Here is a 19,003-nt window from a genome sequence, read left to right on the forward strand (position 1 = left end):
GCGACACTCTAATTACCAAGCGAGCAGTTGAAGGAGCAAAGCGGGGAACTCAGCCCCTGGCTGGGCCCGTAATTGAACAAAAACCCGTCTAATCACCCGCGAAGAAGGAGCGGAAAGAAGAAGCGACGAGGCTGCTCGAAGATCCACGGGAATTCTTGGGGACGAGCAAACCACGCAAATGGAGTATCCGCGTGATTAATTCAGAAGTCTGGGGCGGTGGTGGCACAAAGCGTCCGGGGCACAAAAGCGCAGCTTTTGTTCTTATTTAACGCGGCACAATCCCGAGATAAGGGTCACGGGCGCACAATGCACCCAGTCGCCAAAATTATTTCACTCGGCACAAACTTTTGCGCCCTTCCTCCTACCGACAAGCCACGTTTTCTCAGCGCAAGAATGATTCCTGCGTTCGACCGAGTCAGCTGTGACTTCCCTCCTCGCGAATCCCTGCTGAAAGCTACAAACTGAGTATACAGCGCGGTGAAAGTTGAATATTCTGCAACGGGACCCTGGAGATATGATTTTCGGAAATACCGCGGCGTCGTTTACGCTGGACTGAATTGCTGGGCGGCGGTCGATTTGCGTGCGCGTTATTGGACCGCCATTTCTATTTGTTTTATATTTGCCCGATGATCTACCGAGGCCAGTGAGTGACGTTTAATTATTCCAGCTCGTTTTGCGCAGCCATCGGCGGATAATTTAATAACACGCCGCGGATCGTTCGCGGTGTCACGCGCCGCGTCGAAGCGCGTATCAGCCAGCCTCTCGAAACTAATTTTCAAATTGCTCCCTGTAGGCGCGGTGAAATTGGTTTTTATCGCAGTAATTACTGCTGGCCGGAGTGGCTATAAAATGGTGGGCAAGACTAGGCCGGCCACCCCTCTTTTCGGTGAATAACGAGTGAATAGGAGGTTGTACGTATAATTTGATTATCAAGTTCGCGTAGAAGGAGCAGCGTTGCAGGCTTCCTTCAACAAACTCGTCCCTGGAGGAATGAGATATCGAGGTGGCAGGGCTTATCATTTAACGGAGCGCGCCGATCTGTTGATCGATATCGCCGCGTGACAAACAATCGTCCCAATTAATTATGCGCCTCGTGATTTATTTGAGGGCCGGCCTAGGCGCTTCAACGAGCTATGACGGCGCAGCTGTCTCCCTGTCGCTGACACGAATGGACTTTGGAAAACAATGCGAGACCACTCGCGTGTCCCATTCAAGCGAATCCATATCGTGAAAGTAGATGCTTCTGATGATGTCCGATAAGCGGTGAATCTTCGAGCCAGTTGAAAACCGTGTCAACAACGAGAGGAATCTATGCTCCTCGATATGAATTTTAATTGCCATCTATCGATGGAGACTGATCGACTGACAACTCTCCGAGTACAGACTGAAACGTAATTAAACCGTGACGTAATGGGTTTTAACCGTACTGGCTAGTAATTAAAGCTGCCCGTGTCCTATGGACAAGGCGAGGCGAATCGATCGCTCGACAGAAGGAGCGTCGCCAGCAGCGTCAAGGGTATAATTCAGAGGCGAATGGAATAAGTCGTGGAAAACTTTGCTCCCGCTGTTGGTCCTTTGTTCCGTCGGTCTTTGTTCCGCGCTGAGCGAGATCGGAGAAAAAGGAAGCTGGGGGCATCGTACATAGAGTTAACGCGAAAGTTCATTCAAATTGCACGGGGATCATTCTGTCGGCTCGCCGCGAACCACGCGAGCACATCCAGCTGACCAGTATTGCAGCTACGCTCCGACCAATTCCGACCGCAGCCCAGATCGGCCATAGTTCAGGCTTCGGTCCAGCTTCGACGCGATCCTGGATCCAGCGAGATAATTGACGCAACGATGTCGAACCTGACCAGACGAAACGCCCGGCAATCGACTAATTTATAGCTCGTTAATTAGTTTGCTGCGCGGTCGCGAACCGTGGCCGACCGACTAGCTAGCTAGCTAGAGACGCTTTTTAAACAAGCTAAACCTCTCTGGAGCGAACACAGTTTGCTCTCTGTTTAAAGATTCCGTCCCGAAGGATTAAGCGAAGTTCGAAAGGTGGAATCCTCCGGTTGCCAGATTTTCCGTGGCAGAGGAGCGATACGAAGAGCGCTTCGAAAGAAGTTTACTGTATTTCGGGGTTGGAGAAAGTTTGACGCAGTAGTCGGACTAATCTCCTCGTAAATCCTTTGAGCTCTATTAGGGACTTCGTAGCTGGACCCAACTTGGTCCAACACTCGTGCGCGCGAACATAATATTATTTAATCCTTTAGCCTCGGTCCACTTTTGGCCACCATCGCCGATGAACTCCACGCTTATGCAAACTGGCTGTACACTCGTTATCCGTAGTCGTGGATTAATTCAATCATCCAGCAAACGAGTTTGCGAAGAATTTAGTGTGAACGGATGGCCAACCGAAAACGCATCGACCTGCGGGCATGCTTGCAACGCTAACTGCCTGAATAAACCATCTATAATGACGGCCGCCACGCGAATCGAAACAATGCCCGCGACATTTGCATACCATTCCCCTGATTTATAATACGCGAGATAATTATCTTCGTATCTAACCGCCGTAAATATCGCAATTTGTGCGCAATCACCAGTTCTCCCTCCTACCCACTCGCGCGGCCTCGCTTTCGGGCCTCTTAATACAACCATCCCGCTATTTATTCGCAATAAATCTCTGCTAACAATCGCCGCGTTAATTCATTCCCCTTCGGTTCACTTTTAAACTCGCAGACACGCGTGTTTCGGTTGAACGCAACCGATCGCAATGCCCCGACGGTTTTGCATTTATTTTGCGGCCAATAAGCTGTTGAAACGTAGCTCGTCAGGTACAAATCCGACATAAATTGCGGTCAATGAGCGAATAGGGCCTCGACGTTCAAACGCCGACGATTTCGAGTAGATTCGTAGGTATCACTCATCGGCGAATAAATCCGCGGCGAATGGGATTCGGCTCCTTTCATCCGCGAATCCGATTGAATCTATCAAGACACCGAGTACCATGAAATAGGGAGATTTTCCGTAGAAACATCAGATTTTCCAGCATTTTCCGCAGCTTTCTCCGATCGTCTTCCAGGGAGTAGTCGACGACAGAAGCGTTGACGTTCTGACGCGTCGAATTGAAACTACGCGCGCTAACGAGGCGAAACGAAGCTAATCGGGCAAGGAACGTGTAACAACCAGTGTTACGAAGCACGTCGAAGGGGCAAAGCCATTCGGTTGACTTGCAGCGAGCGACCGCACAGTGCCGTAGGTCGTGGTCGATCGATCGGCGGGATTTCAATTAACCAGCTGGCCGAGGAAAAACCTGCAGCAGCCCGAATGCTAAAGGACAGGAGGGGCGAAAGGCGAACGAGGTGGCAAGCTAGGTGGGCTGAATTCCAAGTTATAAATGCAACTCGGTTAGCAAAACCTCCCGTAGGGTTTTCGTTTAGCGGTCGCCGTCGCTTTCGATCGAGCTCCGTGCACTGCTTACCCTCTTCCTACCCTCGATCACCCTCCCTTTCTCCCTTGCCTGATCTTCTATCTTGTCCCTGTCGTACATAAAGCCAGAGAGATGAATCAGTGACGCCTTTCTTTTGCTTCCCCACATTCGTCCAACCCTTTTGCTTGCTAAGGAGAAGTTTAGGGTGAGAGGTCAAAACAGACACGCATCCAGGTCATCCCAAACTAATTGCCATTCGATTCGTCCACCCTTCGAGTGCTCCGCGAAACTTTCCCACCGCATTTCCCGCTAAAACCTCGTTGCCCATCCGCGAACAAACCGCCGGTTTCCGACTCTCGGAACTTCCGACTTCTCTTCTTCCGCGATTGCTGTGCATCGCAACGGTCAAACACCAAACCGTCGTGATAATTGCTCGGAACACGATTTCGGTGTTCACCTGTCTTTTGTTCCTTACACGGGTCCCGCGTCGTTCCCGTGGGAACTGCTTCTGCTTCGATGCAATACTACTCGCGATCGCACGTTCGATCCAGCTATCCAGCTGCGATTTATTTCCAACTAGAACGTCCAATCCAGGAGCCCAGTGTAAACTTTAACGCTCGCCCGTCGCTGTAAATTCCGACAAATCGCAGGAAGCCGTGAACGACGCGACGACAAACCGTTCCAGTGGCAAGAACACCTGAGAAATCGAGGGCCATTTGAAAGTTACATCGGGAACGCCGTGTCCTCAAACTCGAGGAGCCAGAACGATCGAGTGCGGAACCGGGGGACGGATTTCTCGGCCAATGTACATAATGGAGGACATCAGGGGAACGAACGACCCCGAAAAGACGTAGAAGAAGTCGCAGGAGAGGGACGTGGGGTCTGGGGAGGCCGCGATGGGGGAGGATGGATTGATTGTGTCCAAGTGAGTTAAGGTTGGCCTGAAGAAAGATTCGAGATCGAGGCTCCGGAGCTTGACGAAGGTCCCCGTTTCCCATTACACGGATTCCCCGCGATGCGGTTAGTTCTCGTGCTGGTGGCGTTCGCGGAGACTGAAACTTTCCCTTAATGACACAAGTTTTATTGCGGGCCATCGTTCAAGCTGCCTGCAAGTCGACGAGCCAGCCGGCGACGCGTCCACCCATTGCTCGCGACTGATCCTCCTCAATTTCCACTCTAACTGGCTCACCGTAATTGTAACTTGAATAACAATGATTAAGTGTCCGGCAGAGCAGGGGAGGTCGACAACACTCTTTTACTTATCCGATCGTCTAGGAAATCTCTTCTAGAACCAGCACTCGCGGACAAAGGGACGGTGTGCAGTCGCAAATTGCATTCGCCAGCCACGTCGACGACTAAATGCAGTTTGATTCAATTACGCGTTTCAATTTGGTTTGATAGCAATTTGATTCGCGGCTGCTCGCGGTCGGTTATCAACCGACTGACCAGCCGTTCGGCAAAGTTCCACGCGAATCATATAATTAACTGGAAACCGAATGTTATACCGTCGAGTTTTAGAGAGCTCCGTGTCCCTCGACGACACTCTATCGAGGGGCATCAGTTTTCAGTGGAATCGAGAAAATTCGGCGATCCTGATGGCACCGCGGACCTCGCTATAGGAATGTTCAGACATACTTTCGCGGTGACTGTGAGCTGCAACTACGGGCAACTCGTTTATTACCCAGGCGATTAGTGCTGGTGGTAAATAGCACGCAAGTTTAATGGAACACGTTATTCCGTGTAATCGAAAACGTCGGGAGGCGAGCCACGTTTATCGAGTTTATTAACGGGTCTGTCCGCGCTGCTTCGTGGCCGAGCTTTTTATACGCCGCTGACACAGTTACGTGTACAGCATTAAAGGGTGAGACACTGGCGCAGATTCTATTTCGAGTGTTATCCGTCGCATCGACGTCGCGCTAAGGAAAGATTCTTTTAACTTCTGATCGATAGAATAAAAATATATGGGGGTAGCACAGAAGTCGGGGGGTGTGAAGAATGTTTTCCTACAACCAACGCTGCTTCGTCATTTCGCCTACTGCTTTCTTCCTCCCTGGCTCGCGCGACCGATCAATCTTAATTCGCGAGCAAAATTACCGGCAGAAAGACCGATCTTCCTCCTCTTACTCCCCAAGAAATGTATTAAGACACGGTGTAACGGTGCTTTCCTCTCGCGACCGATACGATGAAAAGCCATTTTCCGAGCTCCCGTCTCGCGTCATTAATTCGTATCGGTTGCTTAACGACGCAAACATTGCTTACGCGCAGGATGACTGCGGTTTTATTACTCGAATTATACGAGTACAATCACGGACGGCTCGTACTGTTTTCCTATCATCGAAACGAATTCAACTTTCCGCGGAACGAGCGCGAGAGGATTCTTGCCAATTGGCGAGAGGAATGCTCCTGAAAGACGGTCGATAGTTGCTGCAACTTACGGTCGGATCGAGTCTCGCTAATCGAAATACCTGGACCGTCGGTCTCGGATTCCTTTCTCGATTCAATCGGGCGATCTCGCGGGATTAAACTCCGTCGGATGATCGAGCGACCAGGGCATCCTCGAGGAACAAAGTTTCCCCGTAACGATAAACACTGTTTCTAGCGACGCGCCAATTATTCTACGCGGAGGAAGCGCCTCGGAATAGGAGCGGGAAAGGGCTGTCGAAGGATCAACCTCTAGAATTCCTATCGCCGCCCTGTGTACGTCGGTGTACGTTTCGCCGAGACGTGACTCGTCGCGAATTTGTTTCGCGCTCGTTCCCGATCGGATACCTATACCCTTGTCGGTCGATAGCGCCGGAATGAAACGGCCTTCGTTAATTCGTTTTCTCGGCCGCGGTGAGCAAAGATCGACGGTGCCGGTTCGAGAATTAGTAAATTGCCTGTCAGCCCACCGGCTGCAATTACATTCGGACGTGTTACGCAAAAATTGCCGGCCTTTGGCCCGATCTCTCTCCAATCCTATCCCCTTTATCGCCGTCCAGGTTATTTCGCAAGAATCTCCTATCCCCGGAAGCCGCGCCGAACTGCACGCTCGGCGTGTATTCGTGCATCACGGTTATGATGTATCGAACCTTTGGGCGGCTTGGTCAGGTGTATTTGAATTATTGAACGATTTCGTTACGTGGAAAGGCTTCCGCCGTAGTACTATAGCTAAGACATCGATAGGAGTACGTGCATCGTACAGCGTAATAGGCATACCGAAATAGATGAAAAGGATCCTCTGTCCCGCAAACAAGTCGAAAGTTTGTCGAGCATATCGGCCAAAATTTTGGGCTTCTTTGAGGATCATGGGGTTGGGATTTTTAAGAAAGCGAGTACAAGGCGCTCACCTTTCACAGCGTTCAGCTTGCTCCCGACCATCTGCTTGGCCACGAACGCTGCCATCTTGGTGCTGGCTGCTTACCGCACGGGGACCAAACTTCCGTCAACCTGAAAGCAATTCATGTTGGTTAGCTTCTCGTTTGGCGGAGAAATCTGACGCGTAAATTGTCATCTCTGCTCGAAAGTCGGCGCGATTCGACGTCGTCGCATGACTTTTACACGGCTGTCTGTAAATCTCTTTGGTCGAAGAAAAAACCATTTCGGATAATAACGTTATACGGTTTCCACCTCGTAAATTCGTTTTATGACGTCATGAAAAGTAATACCGCGTTCGATCCGATTTGAAGTTATCCGAAGTGGCCGCGTATATACGCCAGCCCTCTGCAACCATTTCCCCGGGCAAGTAGCGTTTTTGCGCGCGCATCCGCGGCAATTCGACGCCGCGGTTTATTAGAGCAAACGAAGCGGCGAATGCGAATCGGCTTTTCGATAAAGCGATTCGACCAAATGCCCCGATAAAACGACGAAAATATTTCGTTCGACCAAGGCGTTCTTTATCGCGTGAAATCGCCACTGAGGAAAACAGTGACGCGGCGTGTCGGGCTAATTCGCTCAACTCGAGCGGAACTTTGAAAACAAGAAGAAGAATCTTATATTTGTGCGTTTCTTCCATCGCGTCTCCCCTTACGGCAGCGGCCCTTGGACTGTTTTCATTTCATTTCTGTCTCCCCGTTTTCGCTACGTTCCTCGCCAGTGTCGCGCCAAGTAACTTTTATTTCGACCAATATCTTATGCATTCCGAAAGCCATACGAAGGTTCGACTAATCGTCGTCGAGGGGGGACCTTTCCTTGAAATATTACTCGAGGCTCGAGCGTTTCCCGCATCTCAGCCACGTTTCATTCTCTCTTCCTGCTCGTCCGTGGACCTTCTCGAGCGTTTTTCGGTCGGTGGTTCGGTATGAAAATGAAATACGCCTCCCGAGGGACGAGCGCGACGTCCTTGATCCGACGACGATGAGCAGTATTTTAATCTCGCGACGCGTTCGCGCGAGCATGGGCGTCGCGACGCTCCAATGGAAGCTAGCCCCATGTTTCGCGCGCCACAAAAATGCGACGGAAAGAAGCACGCGAACGCAGCATCGAAGATGATGTTCGCCGGCTCGAAAACTGCCACGACAGCACGCTGAATAATTCACCGCGCAGCTGTAGGTTGCCCTGATGAAACCCCGTGTAGTTCCGGCTCCGCGTCGCGCATTAGACTGTCAAGAACACGGTTCAAACAGCGGGGGTAAACATTGCATTACCAGGTTCGAGTTGCAGCAGGAGGAATCGATGAATTCTGATGGCATTACCGTATGACCGTTCGATTTTCTGATTCGAGAGCAAACAAAGTTCTCTCTCGTTCGTGGCAAGATGGAGAAGCAGAAAAGCGTTATAGTGGCGCAGGGTCTATCGAATTAACATTAGCACGAATTTTGCCTGGCGAATTTCTAATTAAATCTCGTGTTTCCTAGTGCACGCGGTTCGCTGTATCGCACCGTACGTGTCGCGGGTGCACGCGCTGCAACCCCGCGACAGGAATTTCATTTTCTCGCCGAGGATACGTTAATACCTTGGCCCTGGTAAGGGGGAAATGGAATTGTTAGGCGAACGGAAGCCAGCTTGTTGTTTTGTCGCAAATCGCGGCGGTAATTGTGCAATTTCCTCTTCGCGACCAGGTTGCCGCGGCTTGCCCCTGAAACCCAGGGAGAAACTTGCGGGCTGTCCTTCGTCCTTACCGCAATACGCTTTGGACTCCTTCTTTAAAGCATTCCAACCCCGACGCTCATTCGACTGAACTTTCTAACCCATTTAGCCCAGTCACCGTAACTCGAACAAACATCCCCGTAAAGTCGCGGCCCCTTTCTTACACAGCAATGACTTTAGCTCGGACTGAAGAAAACGGATGAAGAAACTTGCTAACTTTTCCACGAACCAAGGCCGTCTCTGTTGATCGCTTATGGACAGACGCCGGGTCCATCAGCGTCGCTTATCTGGCGTCTAACGCCGAAACGGCTGGGGCAGAGAGGACTGTAGTGGTCCAGCCGAAGACAGGGAGCAGAAGGGATCAATAGAGAAATAGGAAAGCGTCGGAGCAAAGGGAGAGGCAGAGAGAAGAGGAGGCACCGGTGGCGACGAGAAGCGGGGCGGCTGCGAAAAGACGACGCCGATAAACCGGCGGTAAACCGGCGTCGAGACGTCTCGGCGCCTCTCCCCCTCTCCTCTCTCCACTCCTCTCCTCTCTGCTTTCATCCCCCGCGTGGCACGGGCGCCCACCCCGTGATTTTCCACCGACGCGCGACAACTTTATCCCGGCGACAATGGACGAAATGAGGCTCGCTTCCCAGGATATTACGTGTTTTTCCCCCCATCGCATCGGAGGAATCCTCAAGCTACCGGAAGTTCCTCGCCGAGTTTTTCGATCGACGCTCTAATCCCGACGAGCTTAAAACACGCTCTCGCTTATCCATATGCAAGCGACCCGCTTCTTCCTCCCCGGTTTTCTGCCTTCAACCGACGATCAAGCCTTCCTCGCTGACTTCTCGTCCGACGAGCGACGTCGAGTGACGTTCCTTGTCGTTCCTCGAATATCTCGCACCAAACATTCCAAGTTTCTTTGGACGACGCGCGCTTTTCCCTCGCGCGATTTCCACCGACTGGATCGATTCCACGGAAGGGTGTCGAGTGACGGGTGAAGTCGTCGCCAGGTCGCCACGAGCAAAGAAATCGCACGCCACGGAAATTCTACACCCGCGTAAAACGAGCTTGCAGCGGACGATGGCAACGCGAGACGGGAAATCGACGGAAAACAAACCGGAAGGGTCTCGAAGCCGTCGGCGCACGAAACAAGGCCACCGAGATCCTCGAGTTTATTCTTTCCCGCGGTATCATGTTCTACTCGTTTTAACGCTCGATAAACAGCCACGCGGAGTAAGAATAATATTTGTCGTTCTTGAAAGTCTGCTGGAGCAATTTGGTTCATAGTGAATTCGAGAAGCTTACCTGAGATCCATTGTCGAGCTGACTTCCAATGGGACGGATTCGCGATGAATTTCGTCACTTACAACACAGATATTATAACGAGAAAGACGCTCGCGGTTCCGCGGCTATGGGTTGACTGACACGTAAGGTCATTAAAATGTTCTCCCCTCTCCGAAGTGCGGCCGCGACCGAGCGATGCCTTACTGTTATGATAACACGTCGCGCCGCCGAATGTAGGGGAGACCGGGGCTAGTTGATACGGTCTTCAGTTTTCAATTTTTTTAATTTTTGTTTGCATTACTTACTTACCAACAAATATGCCAAAATATACTTTGGTCCTTCCTCTTTAATATATAGTAAGCTAAAACTTGAGAAAATACATACAAACTGATTGAAAAAATGTTATTTGGACGATCAATTTGGATGTATCAAAACTATTTACTGTTTCTCCATATAAACGAAAACGGTTAAACAAAGATTGTTAACGTCAAGGTACACAGACGTACGCTGGACCGTAGTAAAGAATTGAACAACAAACTTCACATATCTCGCTCAAATGGAGCTACATATGTACGGTGTCGAAATAATTCGTCTCCTCTAATAGATACCTAATAAGTATTGTATAGATCGCGCAATATAACTTTGCCTCCGAACGGCCATCGAGTAGGCCCTACTGAGTGACCGCTCGGAGGCAAAGTTATATTACGCGATTTGTAGTAGGCTCGCGTTGTTGCCAGAGAAGTATTGCTGGGCGGTAGGCCGAGAGAACTATATGTACTACATCTCTATTATAACGAACTCAAGAATATATATGTACCTATTTCATTATTAACCCAACAGTATAGGCATAATACCAGCGAAATCAAAATACGAGCGTTCCTTGATTTACATCCTAAATACCTTATCGTTCTAAAAAGTGCTCTGAATTTTTTCAACAGTCTTGTTGAGGAATCGTTTGATCGGTGGCGAGGCCAACGGCACAGCAGCCGAGGTAAAGTTTCCGTTCCTCAGCGAGCCAGGAAACGCGGCGTAATTCCGCGCGAAGGAGGAGCTTTCGAGTGGAGAAGATTGTGAAGGACTCTTCGGAGGAGAGAGGAGACGGCCCGGCCGCCTCGTTAGAGCAGCGACCACCTCGGGGCATCCTTGCTCCTCGATGCCTGGTGCACTAATTAAATAGAGCAGAGACACGCGGATTTGGCGTTCGGCCGTAACGAAAATCTCGCCTCTGGCGCTGCAAAGTGTCGTCGTGGAAAGAAAGGGTTCAAACGGATATCACCGGATCTCCATTTAGCCGGGGTTAATTATTGCGCCCTCCTTCCCGGCGATTTCCATCGTCGTTACCGTTCTTTCTCGCGCACCGCCTAACGAGCCGCTGGTTTTTCGGCCTCCTCGAGTTGTCGTTGCCCCGAGGCTTACTTTCCAGGGGTGTTTGACTGTTTGGTCGTTCTGTCGCGGGAAAAGACTGTTAAAACTTTCTGTGCTGCGCATCTGCTCCTCCATACGATCGAAAATAAAATCCACTGAATTTACTGTCATTCCCGTTTCACTTGTTCTCATGCTTTTTACATTCTGTAACTCCTCTTCGCCTTCTCGAAAAGCAATGAAAAGTACGGTTTCGCGGTGGAGAGCGAACATGTTAGGGAATTCATCGTGTTCCAGATGAAATTGCTGGTGGAGCCACGAGGAAAGAATTCCATTAGCCGGTCGAGGGTCGAAACGGGGTTCAATTAACGAAACTAGAAATTCACCGAATCGCGCCATAAACGCGATTATTGCCGGCATTCCGGAGACGACTGCGTCCTCGATCCTCTCCTCGGAATCCCGGCAAACTTGGCGAAATGGCGGCCGTTGGTTCGGAGGAGCCGCTGCTACGTGATCGCAGCTGCGCGAGGTAAACGGGGTCGAACGTGACGGTCGGGCGGCCGAGGTCCTCGCGAAATTAAGATCGCCGAAAGGGAGCTGTTTGGTGTTCGATAGCTCCTTAACACGAGAGCAGAGGGAGCAGAGAGGACAGAAGGTGGAAAGGAACGCGGAGGTTTGTCGCGAGCCCACCCTCGCTGGGAACAGCAAGCCCAGGCCGAGTGCTTGCGCGTGTAATCGAGGATCTCTCGCGGTGGACGCTGGCTGAGGCCGCTTTATCGGTACAAGACCTCTTGGCGCGGATTTCTTCCATGATTCCCAGCCGAGGGTTTCCTCTCTCGTTAACGCAAGTGCTGGATTCTTCGGCGAGCAGAGACGCTGCTAATGGAGAAGTTCGATGGTCAGGGAGGGACTCGGATTTCGGCGATTGCCTCCGAATGCTTTCCTCCCCGCGGTTAGCCGCGTTACATACTCCTGTCGTCGAGGGGCTATCCTTTCGTCAAGGTTCCACCTCACCGGAAGGGGAGCCTCTAAAACCGGAGCTCGAGCGATCGAGATCCTGAAAATAACTGCGGGGGATACGCGAGTCTTCTAAAAATGGACTGGAACTGAGAGAGTAGCGGGTGAGAAAGACATCGCGAGTCAGCTGTTTCCCTGTAGCCTTGGGTTCTTGTCTGGGAAGCGTCGGAGACAATCGAACGATTATTTCGAGCAATGGGGTAGAGTGACGAAGCTGGCGAGTGAGAAAATAATTAGACCAAGCTGTCGACCCTTCCGTCGTCACCCTTGTTTTTGTTGGAAAGGGTGGAGCGTTGAACGCACGGAATGGAGGAGGGCAAACGAAGAGGGACACCGAGGCGAGGAAGTGTCCCGTAAACTGGCCACCGCTCCTGCCCCTTTAATTAATTTCGTGTCGGTTCTTTCTGCGGAAAATTACGCGAGAATTTGTCGCGACGCCAAGAGTAATGCACTCCGCGGAAGAATACTGACCCTTTTCCACTGAATCGGGGCGACGAGTGGGCTTGAAATTAGCTTTGCAAACGCTGCTGGTCAGCTTTTCGCCGTTCTCCAGGATTCCGGGCGAATCCTGACAGATTTTCCAGAAGAAATCGCGAAAGATATCTTGCATTTATCTCTAGCACCTCGTTCTCGATTAATTCAACATCTTTCCCTTTCTCGATATTTCCATTGAGACCACCAGCAGGCTACGTAGCTCGGCTTCGATCGCGATTTAATTCCGCTGACAGTTTCCAATCGGACGAGTTCGTTCATCCTCGTGTGAGACTCGCAAACGTAATTTCTCTTCGCGTCAACTTGATATGCCCCGCGAATGGCGTTATTACACCAGGCCCCCGATGATCATCGAGCGATTCTATCGGTCGCTTATCTACGTCACTGAACGGCCAATAAATATCCAATAACGTTCACTAGCGGTTAGAACCAATTTTGATTGAAACCGTTCATCGCCGTAACTTATCAACGCTTTGCAAACGTTGCAACGATATTTCTACTAATTCCTACGATTGTTTTGAGTTAAATGAACATCGTGTTTACAGTATGCGTATAGAAGGCGCTTCGTTCTCTGTGTGCTGGCATATCTTCGTTCGACAGGAGAAGAAGGTTTCACGTGCCCTCGTAACGAAGGAAACTCCCTGTAGGTATACGTATAGGTACACCCAGGCGAATTGATTTTATTAGCACACCTCTCGATCAACTCCGCATCGGAAGGGCTGCCTAGATATAGGATGACCACCAGGCATTCATCATTCGGTTCCCCAGATTGCTGATATCATTAGCTGCACCATAAATATCCAATGCTGACTCGAGTTTCATCGTTCTATATTGGATCTATGCGATCCAACTTAACATGAGATGCAAATGTGTTTCTGTCAGATCAGTGAACGCATTTGATTCTTGTGCCCCCGTTTCTTTGCCACACTTCTGATACCAAAGCGACGACTTTCGACTCGAAATTTAACGGTACTATTCTAACCAACAAACGATTAAAAGCCTTCGATGCACGACCGAATCGCAGATTCGAGGATATTCATACCCAGAGCTGCTGATCGAAATCCTGGTACGAGCCTCGCGGAAGATAAGTAAGAAGTCGTGTAACGCCACGATCCATCAACGGCGATTCATCATAGATGATCCCGCTCGGATTATCCTCGCTTTCTTGGTCATTTCACTGAGATTTTTTGGTTGCGAAACATAGGCAGAGAGGTTTCGAGCGACCTAACAGCCAGTCTGGCGGCTAAACGCTAAATTATCCAGCTGGTTAATGGCTCGAGCGCTAACCCTCTCGCTCCAGTTCCATCCTCTGAATGTAGTAATACGCGCTGATCTTCGGAGAACATTATGCACCGCAAACTACGTAACTCGTGGAGTAATACGGAGCAGCTGTCGCCAGACCGAATAATTCGTGGCTGGAGTGGAAAGTAAACCAGAAATTTCAGGCACGCCCAGACTCGTCGATGGACAGGGACACTCGAGAGCTCGAATCAATAACGCAGTTAATTAATGTTGCGTGTCAATGAGCTCGGATACTGCACCTCGAAAGCGAGAGAGAAAGCCGAAATCTCGCTGCGGAATAGGGAGGAGAGCCTGGTTACTACCGAGTCTTTTAATAAAGCAGAGCGTCGGTTCCCTTGAATCTTCAGAAATTTTATACCGAATCTCGACGGTCGGAGGACTTTCGACGGTATTCTGCTCGCGGGGCGGCTATTCACCGCGGCACGTTCTCCGTTTCAAGTTTCATTAGAAAGGAAACAAAGGTGCAGCGATAAACTGTGGCGAAACAATGGGGAGAGATTTAGAAATTCGAAAAAGCGGAAAATCCAGCCACCGCGAAGTTTTCAAAGTCACCGCGGGAGATGGTAGCATGTGCAGGGCCACGCACAAAGGCGCTATCGGTTTTTTTTCCCCCCCGGTTTTATCGTTCGACCGATGTTTTTTCCTCTCTTTACCTGGGGCACACGCCGATATCAAAGGGGCTCTATTTTCGAGATTACCTTTTCCCCGACGGATTCGGGACACCGGGTTACGAATCTTTTTTGGAGTCCGCTGCGCGAATACCTTTGACCAAGACACACGGGGGATTCGATTTTTTAATCAATCGTCGGACAGGCGGTCAATTAACGAGGGACAAAGGGGAGCTAACCATGGGGACGGACGCCCTTGCTTCTGCCCGGGACAAATTCTCCAGCAATTCTGTTGCACCGAGGTAAAGTATCGAAAACAGATTCCCCGCGTAGGGTGCGCGCTCTCGTAGACAGCTGCGAGGGTGGCAGGGAAAATTAGGCGATCCGTTGCAGGGATCTCAAGAACGCGAAAGCTCCAGAGGAATCTCGCGAAGGAACGCGATCTGGTATCGGTTCAATTTTCATTTAACCGTGTTAAATTCGTGTCGCGACACGTGCTACAATTTCCCGATACCTACACTTGGCGCGCTATACGTTCCCCGGTCTGGCTGTTACACGCGTCTTTTTGTTCGCTCGCCTGGCTGCAGCCTTGTCGGAGAATGTAATAACTCAAAGCCCGCGGGAGCTGGCGGAAGATACACCGACCGGATACAGATTCCCTCCTGCGACTAGAGAAAACTTGCTGCTCTCGTTACTCACCAGCCTCGATCCGGCGTTGTTTATCGCCGGCTGCGCTCCTAATGTAATATCTTCGTCGGTCTAACGGAGAGAAGGAATCGCTCGTCTCGCGATAAATTGATGTCTGATAGCGCGGCTCTGAAAGCGCGGCAACGTGGTTCTCGCGGAGGAACATCCGCGTCTCTCGCGACCCTGCCTCGACGCTCATCTATCGCGAGCACGTCAATTTCGGTAGACTGATCGCCGAATGCTGATAATACACAGGCGAACACTGCACTCTGAATATTATTAAGGTTTGCAGCAACTGCGTGCCAGTCGTAATTATCGGTGGGACCAGGAGTGAATGTCAAGTGACGCAAGGGGCGCAGCTCGCGGTGGCTGGTTTCGGTGAAAACTCGAGTGATGGCATCGCGTCCTGTCGCGTGTGGATTAAGCGACGACTGAAATTCCCTGGCCCGTGACAAATTGGGTCGACGAGGAGACGGCACAGCCTCGCGCTCCGGAGAACGCGCACGGAGAACGAACGAGGATGAGGATGAATGGGGGGGCAGACGGCAAAGACGCATCGCGGGCATTGTCTCAAGGACGATTTTTCCACGAACGAATAAAGGCAAGGACGGAGAAATATTAACGGTCGCACTCCCGATATTAAAGGTCCTGCGAGAGAGATCGGCTGCGATTTGTTCGAATGAAACGCTGCAACAAACTATTTTCCATGTAACGATCGGCTCGTTTCTCTTGTCCCTTCTTTCCGTTCTCTATCTACGAAAATCGCACCGCCGAATTCGTGACGGATGAAACTAGAGGAGCAGCGCCGTCAGTGGGTCCCGATTTCAAAAGAATCGAAAAGAGCACTCGTGTTGCACATCTTGGCTGCTCGTTACTGCTCGCGACATCGAACACCGGTGCGCGCCGGGATTCGCTGCGAGCACCGGGGTCCCATTGTGCCACGGGCAACATCTCCTACAGTTAAATTTGCCTCTCCGTATAGGTTCATAACGCGAGTGAGTACAAAAGAGTGGCTTTAGAGCGGCGGGTCCAGCGCGTACTTTACGAGCATGAGCCAACCGGTCGTACGGCGAGACAATATCGTAACGAGTGACTCGATAACGAAAACTACGGACCACTCTGAAAGGGGGGAAGAGCGTAGAATACCTCTGAAAATGCACTCCCACCGCCGCACTAAGAAACTTCCGCGTCGAACTCGAGCTTCCGTAATTTCCCGTAACTCAGCTTTTATCGTTTTCTTTCTACGCCGAACGAATATGCGCAGCGGAAGCGCGGCCGAGCAAAGTTTTTAATTACGAACGGACTGCCGCTCGGGAAACGAAAGTTTCGAGTACGCCGGCTTCTTAATTGTGAACAACGATCGGCGCAGCACCGTTGAAACTGTTCCCTAAAACACACAGCCGAGTGTGCGAAATTTCAGAGTGCCCTGTCGCGAGTAATACGATTTTAGCTGCGATTCTAGTCTTCCTATTGTAAAGGATGCTTATGAGAGCAATGTTTGCTTTGGAATCGAGCTCCGAAGGAGATTCACTAAGTAGGCCCATACCTTTCTCAGTCTCGTTGCTCTGCCTTCTAGTGGGAAATTCGTACTCTGCACGGGGGTCGGTGGTTAATCTCCTCGCGGCCGATGCAATTTTCGCGGCGCGGGATACTCGCGTGTTCGGCGTGGCGTGTTCTCCGGCGAACGAAAACTCCTGGCTACGCGAAAGTTGCTCTCAGCCACTGGAGAATGCGCTTCCGGCTCCGCGAGCTACATGCTGGAAATCGTGGGTCGGAGGAACTCGGGGCAATTACGGATCGCAGCCACGGAGTGGCGTTATTCCGCGGGAATAGAGTAACCCAGCGCTGGCGCGTGCTCGCTCGCCACGCCGAAAATCGAATAATTCCTCAGCATCTGCCCGGCCGTTCGGTTATTTTAAATTCCGATCCCGTTCGACGCATCCGCCGCGCCGCGATCCCATTACGCGGAGCACACCCCCTCCGCGAAGCAAGTCTCAGCTCTGAGCTCTGAAGCGTCTCGCGACGGCGGATCGGTGAATTCCAGCCCCGTACCCGATCGCTCTCGCATCTCTGATTTTTCACAGAGCCCTCCATTAACGAGGAAAACCGACACCGCGGTAGAAAATTCGCGTCAAAGCGAGTTACCCGCGTTGGAAAAGCACGGCGAGAGGCATGCCGGGAAAACATTTTTCCTCGCGAAAAATATTTACCCCTCCCCCCTCCCGTACGCCCCCTGCGTTGCGCCCGAATAATTTCAATTCGTTTCCAAGAGAAAACATTGCGTCGGGCCACAATTACGGATGAAACGGTGCAAAACATTGAATTCTAGGTTTTCGGTTAATCGTGGAGCTGCAGGGCGCCGCGCCGCGTGCACAAAGAAACGCGTTGGAAATATTGCAGCGGGGCATATTTTCCCGAAGCGAGCTGGAACATCATCATCGACGCGGCTCGGTTATCGATTCGCCGCATACTTTGCACAGCGGAGCTCCGCAAGCCCGCGATACACTCGTATCGTCTGCCGTGCATCAGGAGGATGCACTGATTCAGCGCTCTGACGAGGGTAAACCGAAGACGAGTACACGTTTCGTTCGGTCGATATCGCCTTAGTTTCAACCGAGTTACCGGCATAATACCGCGGCACGGGCAATCCGTTGGAGCTAGAATTTTGCAGGAATGATTGTGTTGATACACGACTTGGGAGAAAATGGGCCAGGCCGCGGCTGCTTCTGCATCGAGGATGGCATTAGACAGAGGATGCATGGAGCAACGATTCGCTGGGAAGAAAACACGTAGCTGACACTCGATCAATACCGCTCTCCAACTCCTCTCTGTTATAGAGCCGGCATTGTTCGTCTCCCTGCCCCCTATTCTTTTCGACAAAACCGCTCGGTGGTTTCCAAGAGGAGCACGGTGCCCTTACGACAGCGTCACCGTCGTCTGGAGACAGACAGGCAACGCGTTGTTCGCCTGTCGCGAGTCGCGCGGAAGACGAAGCCGTGCGACTATCGCTGACAGTCGCGTCAAAGGCGTTATCCGCCGTGAAACCAAGTCTCCGATAACGAAGACTGAAAAGAGTTACGAGCGTGGTTGCTGACGATTCTAATGGGAGTCGACGACGAACTAATAATAGAGGGGATCGATACCCGGTGGTAGTCGAAGTCACGGCATCTCCCTTCGTCCCTGTTCGCTGGGCTTCCTGTCTCTGTTCAACTGGCACGACTGCAGTTTTGCTGGTAACCAGGGATCCCCAACCGGCCGATCGAATCCACGAATCTCCAAATAATTCCAGGGGGTCAGCGATCGCTCAGAGTCGCGGTTCCATCAACCATCAAAGTTGTCCTTTCGATACGCATCACTTCGATACGTAGTAGTCTCTCCCTTTCCTCGTGCAATCTCAAACAGCATTCGAGAGCTACCCGACTCGTGGATCTCGACGAGCCGTCAGCCTCGTTATTGACTCGTACTACCGGCGCGGACGACTCGAGCCCACGGAATACTCTCGTGTACTTTGCAATTGTGTCGCCGATGAGGCCGCTCGAGCGGGCGACTTTTACTCGCATTTGCGAGCAGTCAAACGTCACGAGCGATGAGACATCCGAGCAGAAGGGTGTCCGAACGGCTGACAGCCACTGGCGCGGATTTCCGCCAAGTAGACCGAGACAGGCCTTTAGCAGGCTCTGGGAATAAACGAACGAGACGTTAAAATATTCAACGCGAGCCAACCGCGGAACCTCCTCTTTCTCTAGCGTTCCACACAGCAGGCTAGCTTTGCATC

At 51.2% G+C, this 19,003-nt stretch overlaps 1 protein-coding gene across 3 annotated transcripts in view; it reads right to left on the bottom strand.

Annotated features, from left to right (window-relative positions):
• The window catches only part of Cpx (synaptic transmission protein complexin), a 182,698-nt gene that overhangs the window by 108,492 nt on the left and 55,203 nt on the right, over positions 1-19,003 (bottom strand). For 2 of the 3 annotated variants that reach the window (XM_076821213.1, XM_076821214.1), the window contains one exon: positions 6,748-6,847. In XM_076821213.1, coding sequence (XP_076677328.1) covers positions 6,748-6,802 — 55 coding nt within the window. In that variant the 5' untranslated portion in view covers positions 6,803-6,847. Of the gene's footprint in view, positions 1-6,747; positions 6,848-9,781; positions 9,803-19,003 lie in introns of those variants that run through there. The other variant, XM_076821215.1, reaches the window with a different exon arrangement.

This window comes from Andrena cerasifolii, chromosome 10 (genome assembly GCF_050908995.1).
Source record: "Andrena cerasifolii isolate SP2316 chromosome 10, iyAndCera1_principal, whole genome shotgun sequence".
In the NCBI taxonomy this organism is placed as follows: domain Eukaryota; kingdom Metazoa; phylum Arthropoda; class Insecta; order Hymenoptera; family Andrenidae; genus Andrena; species Andrena cerasifolii.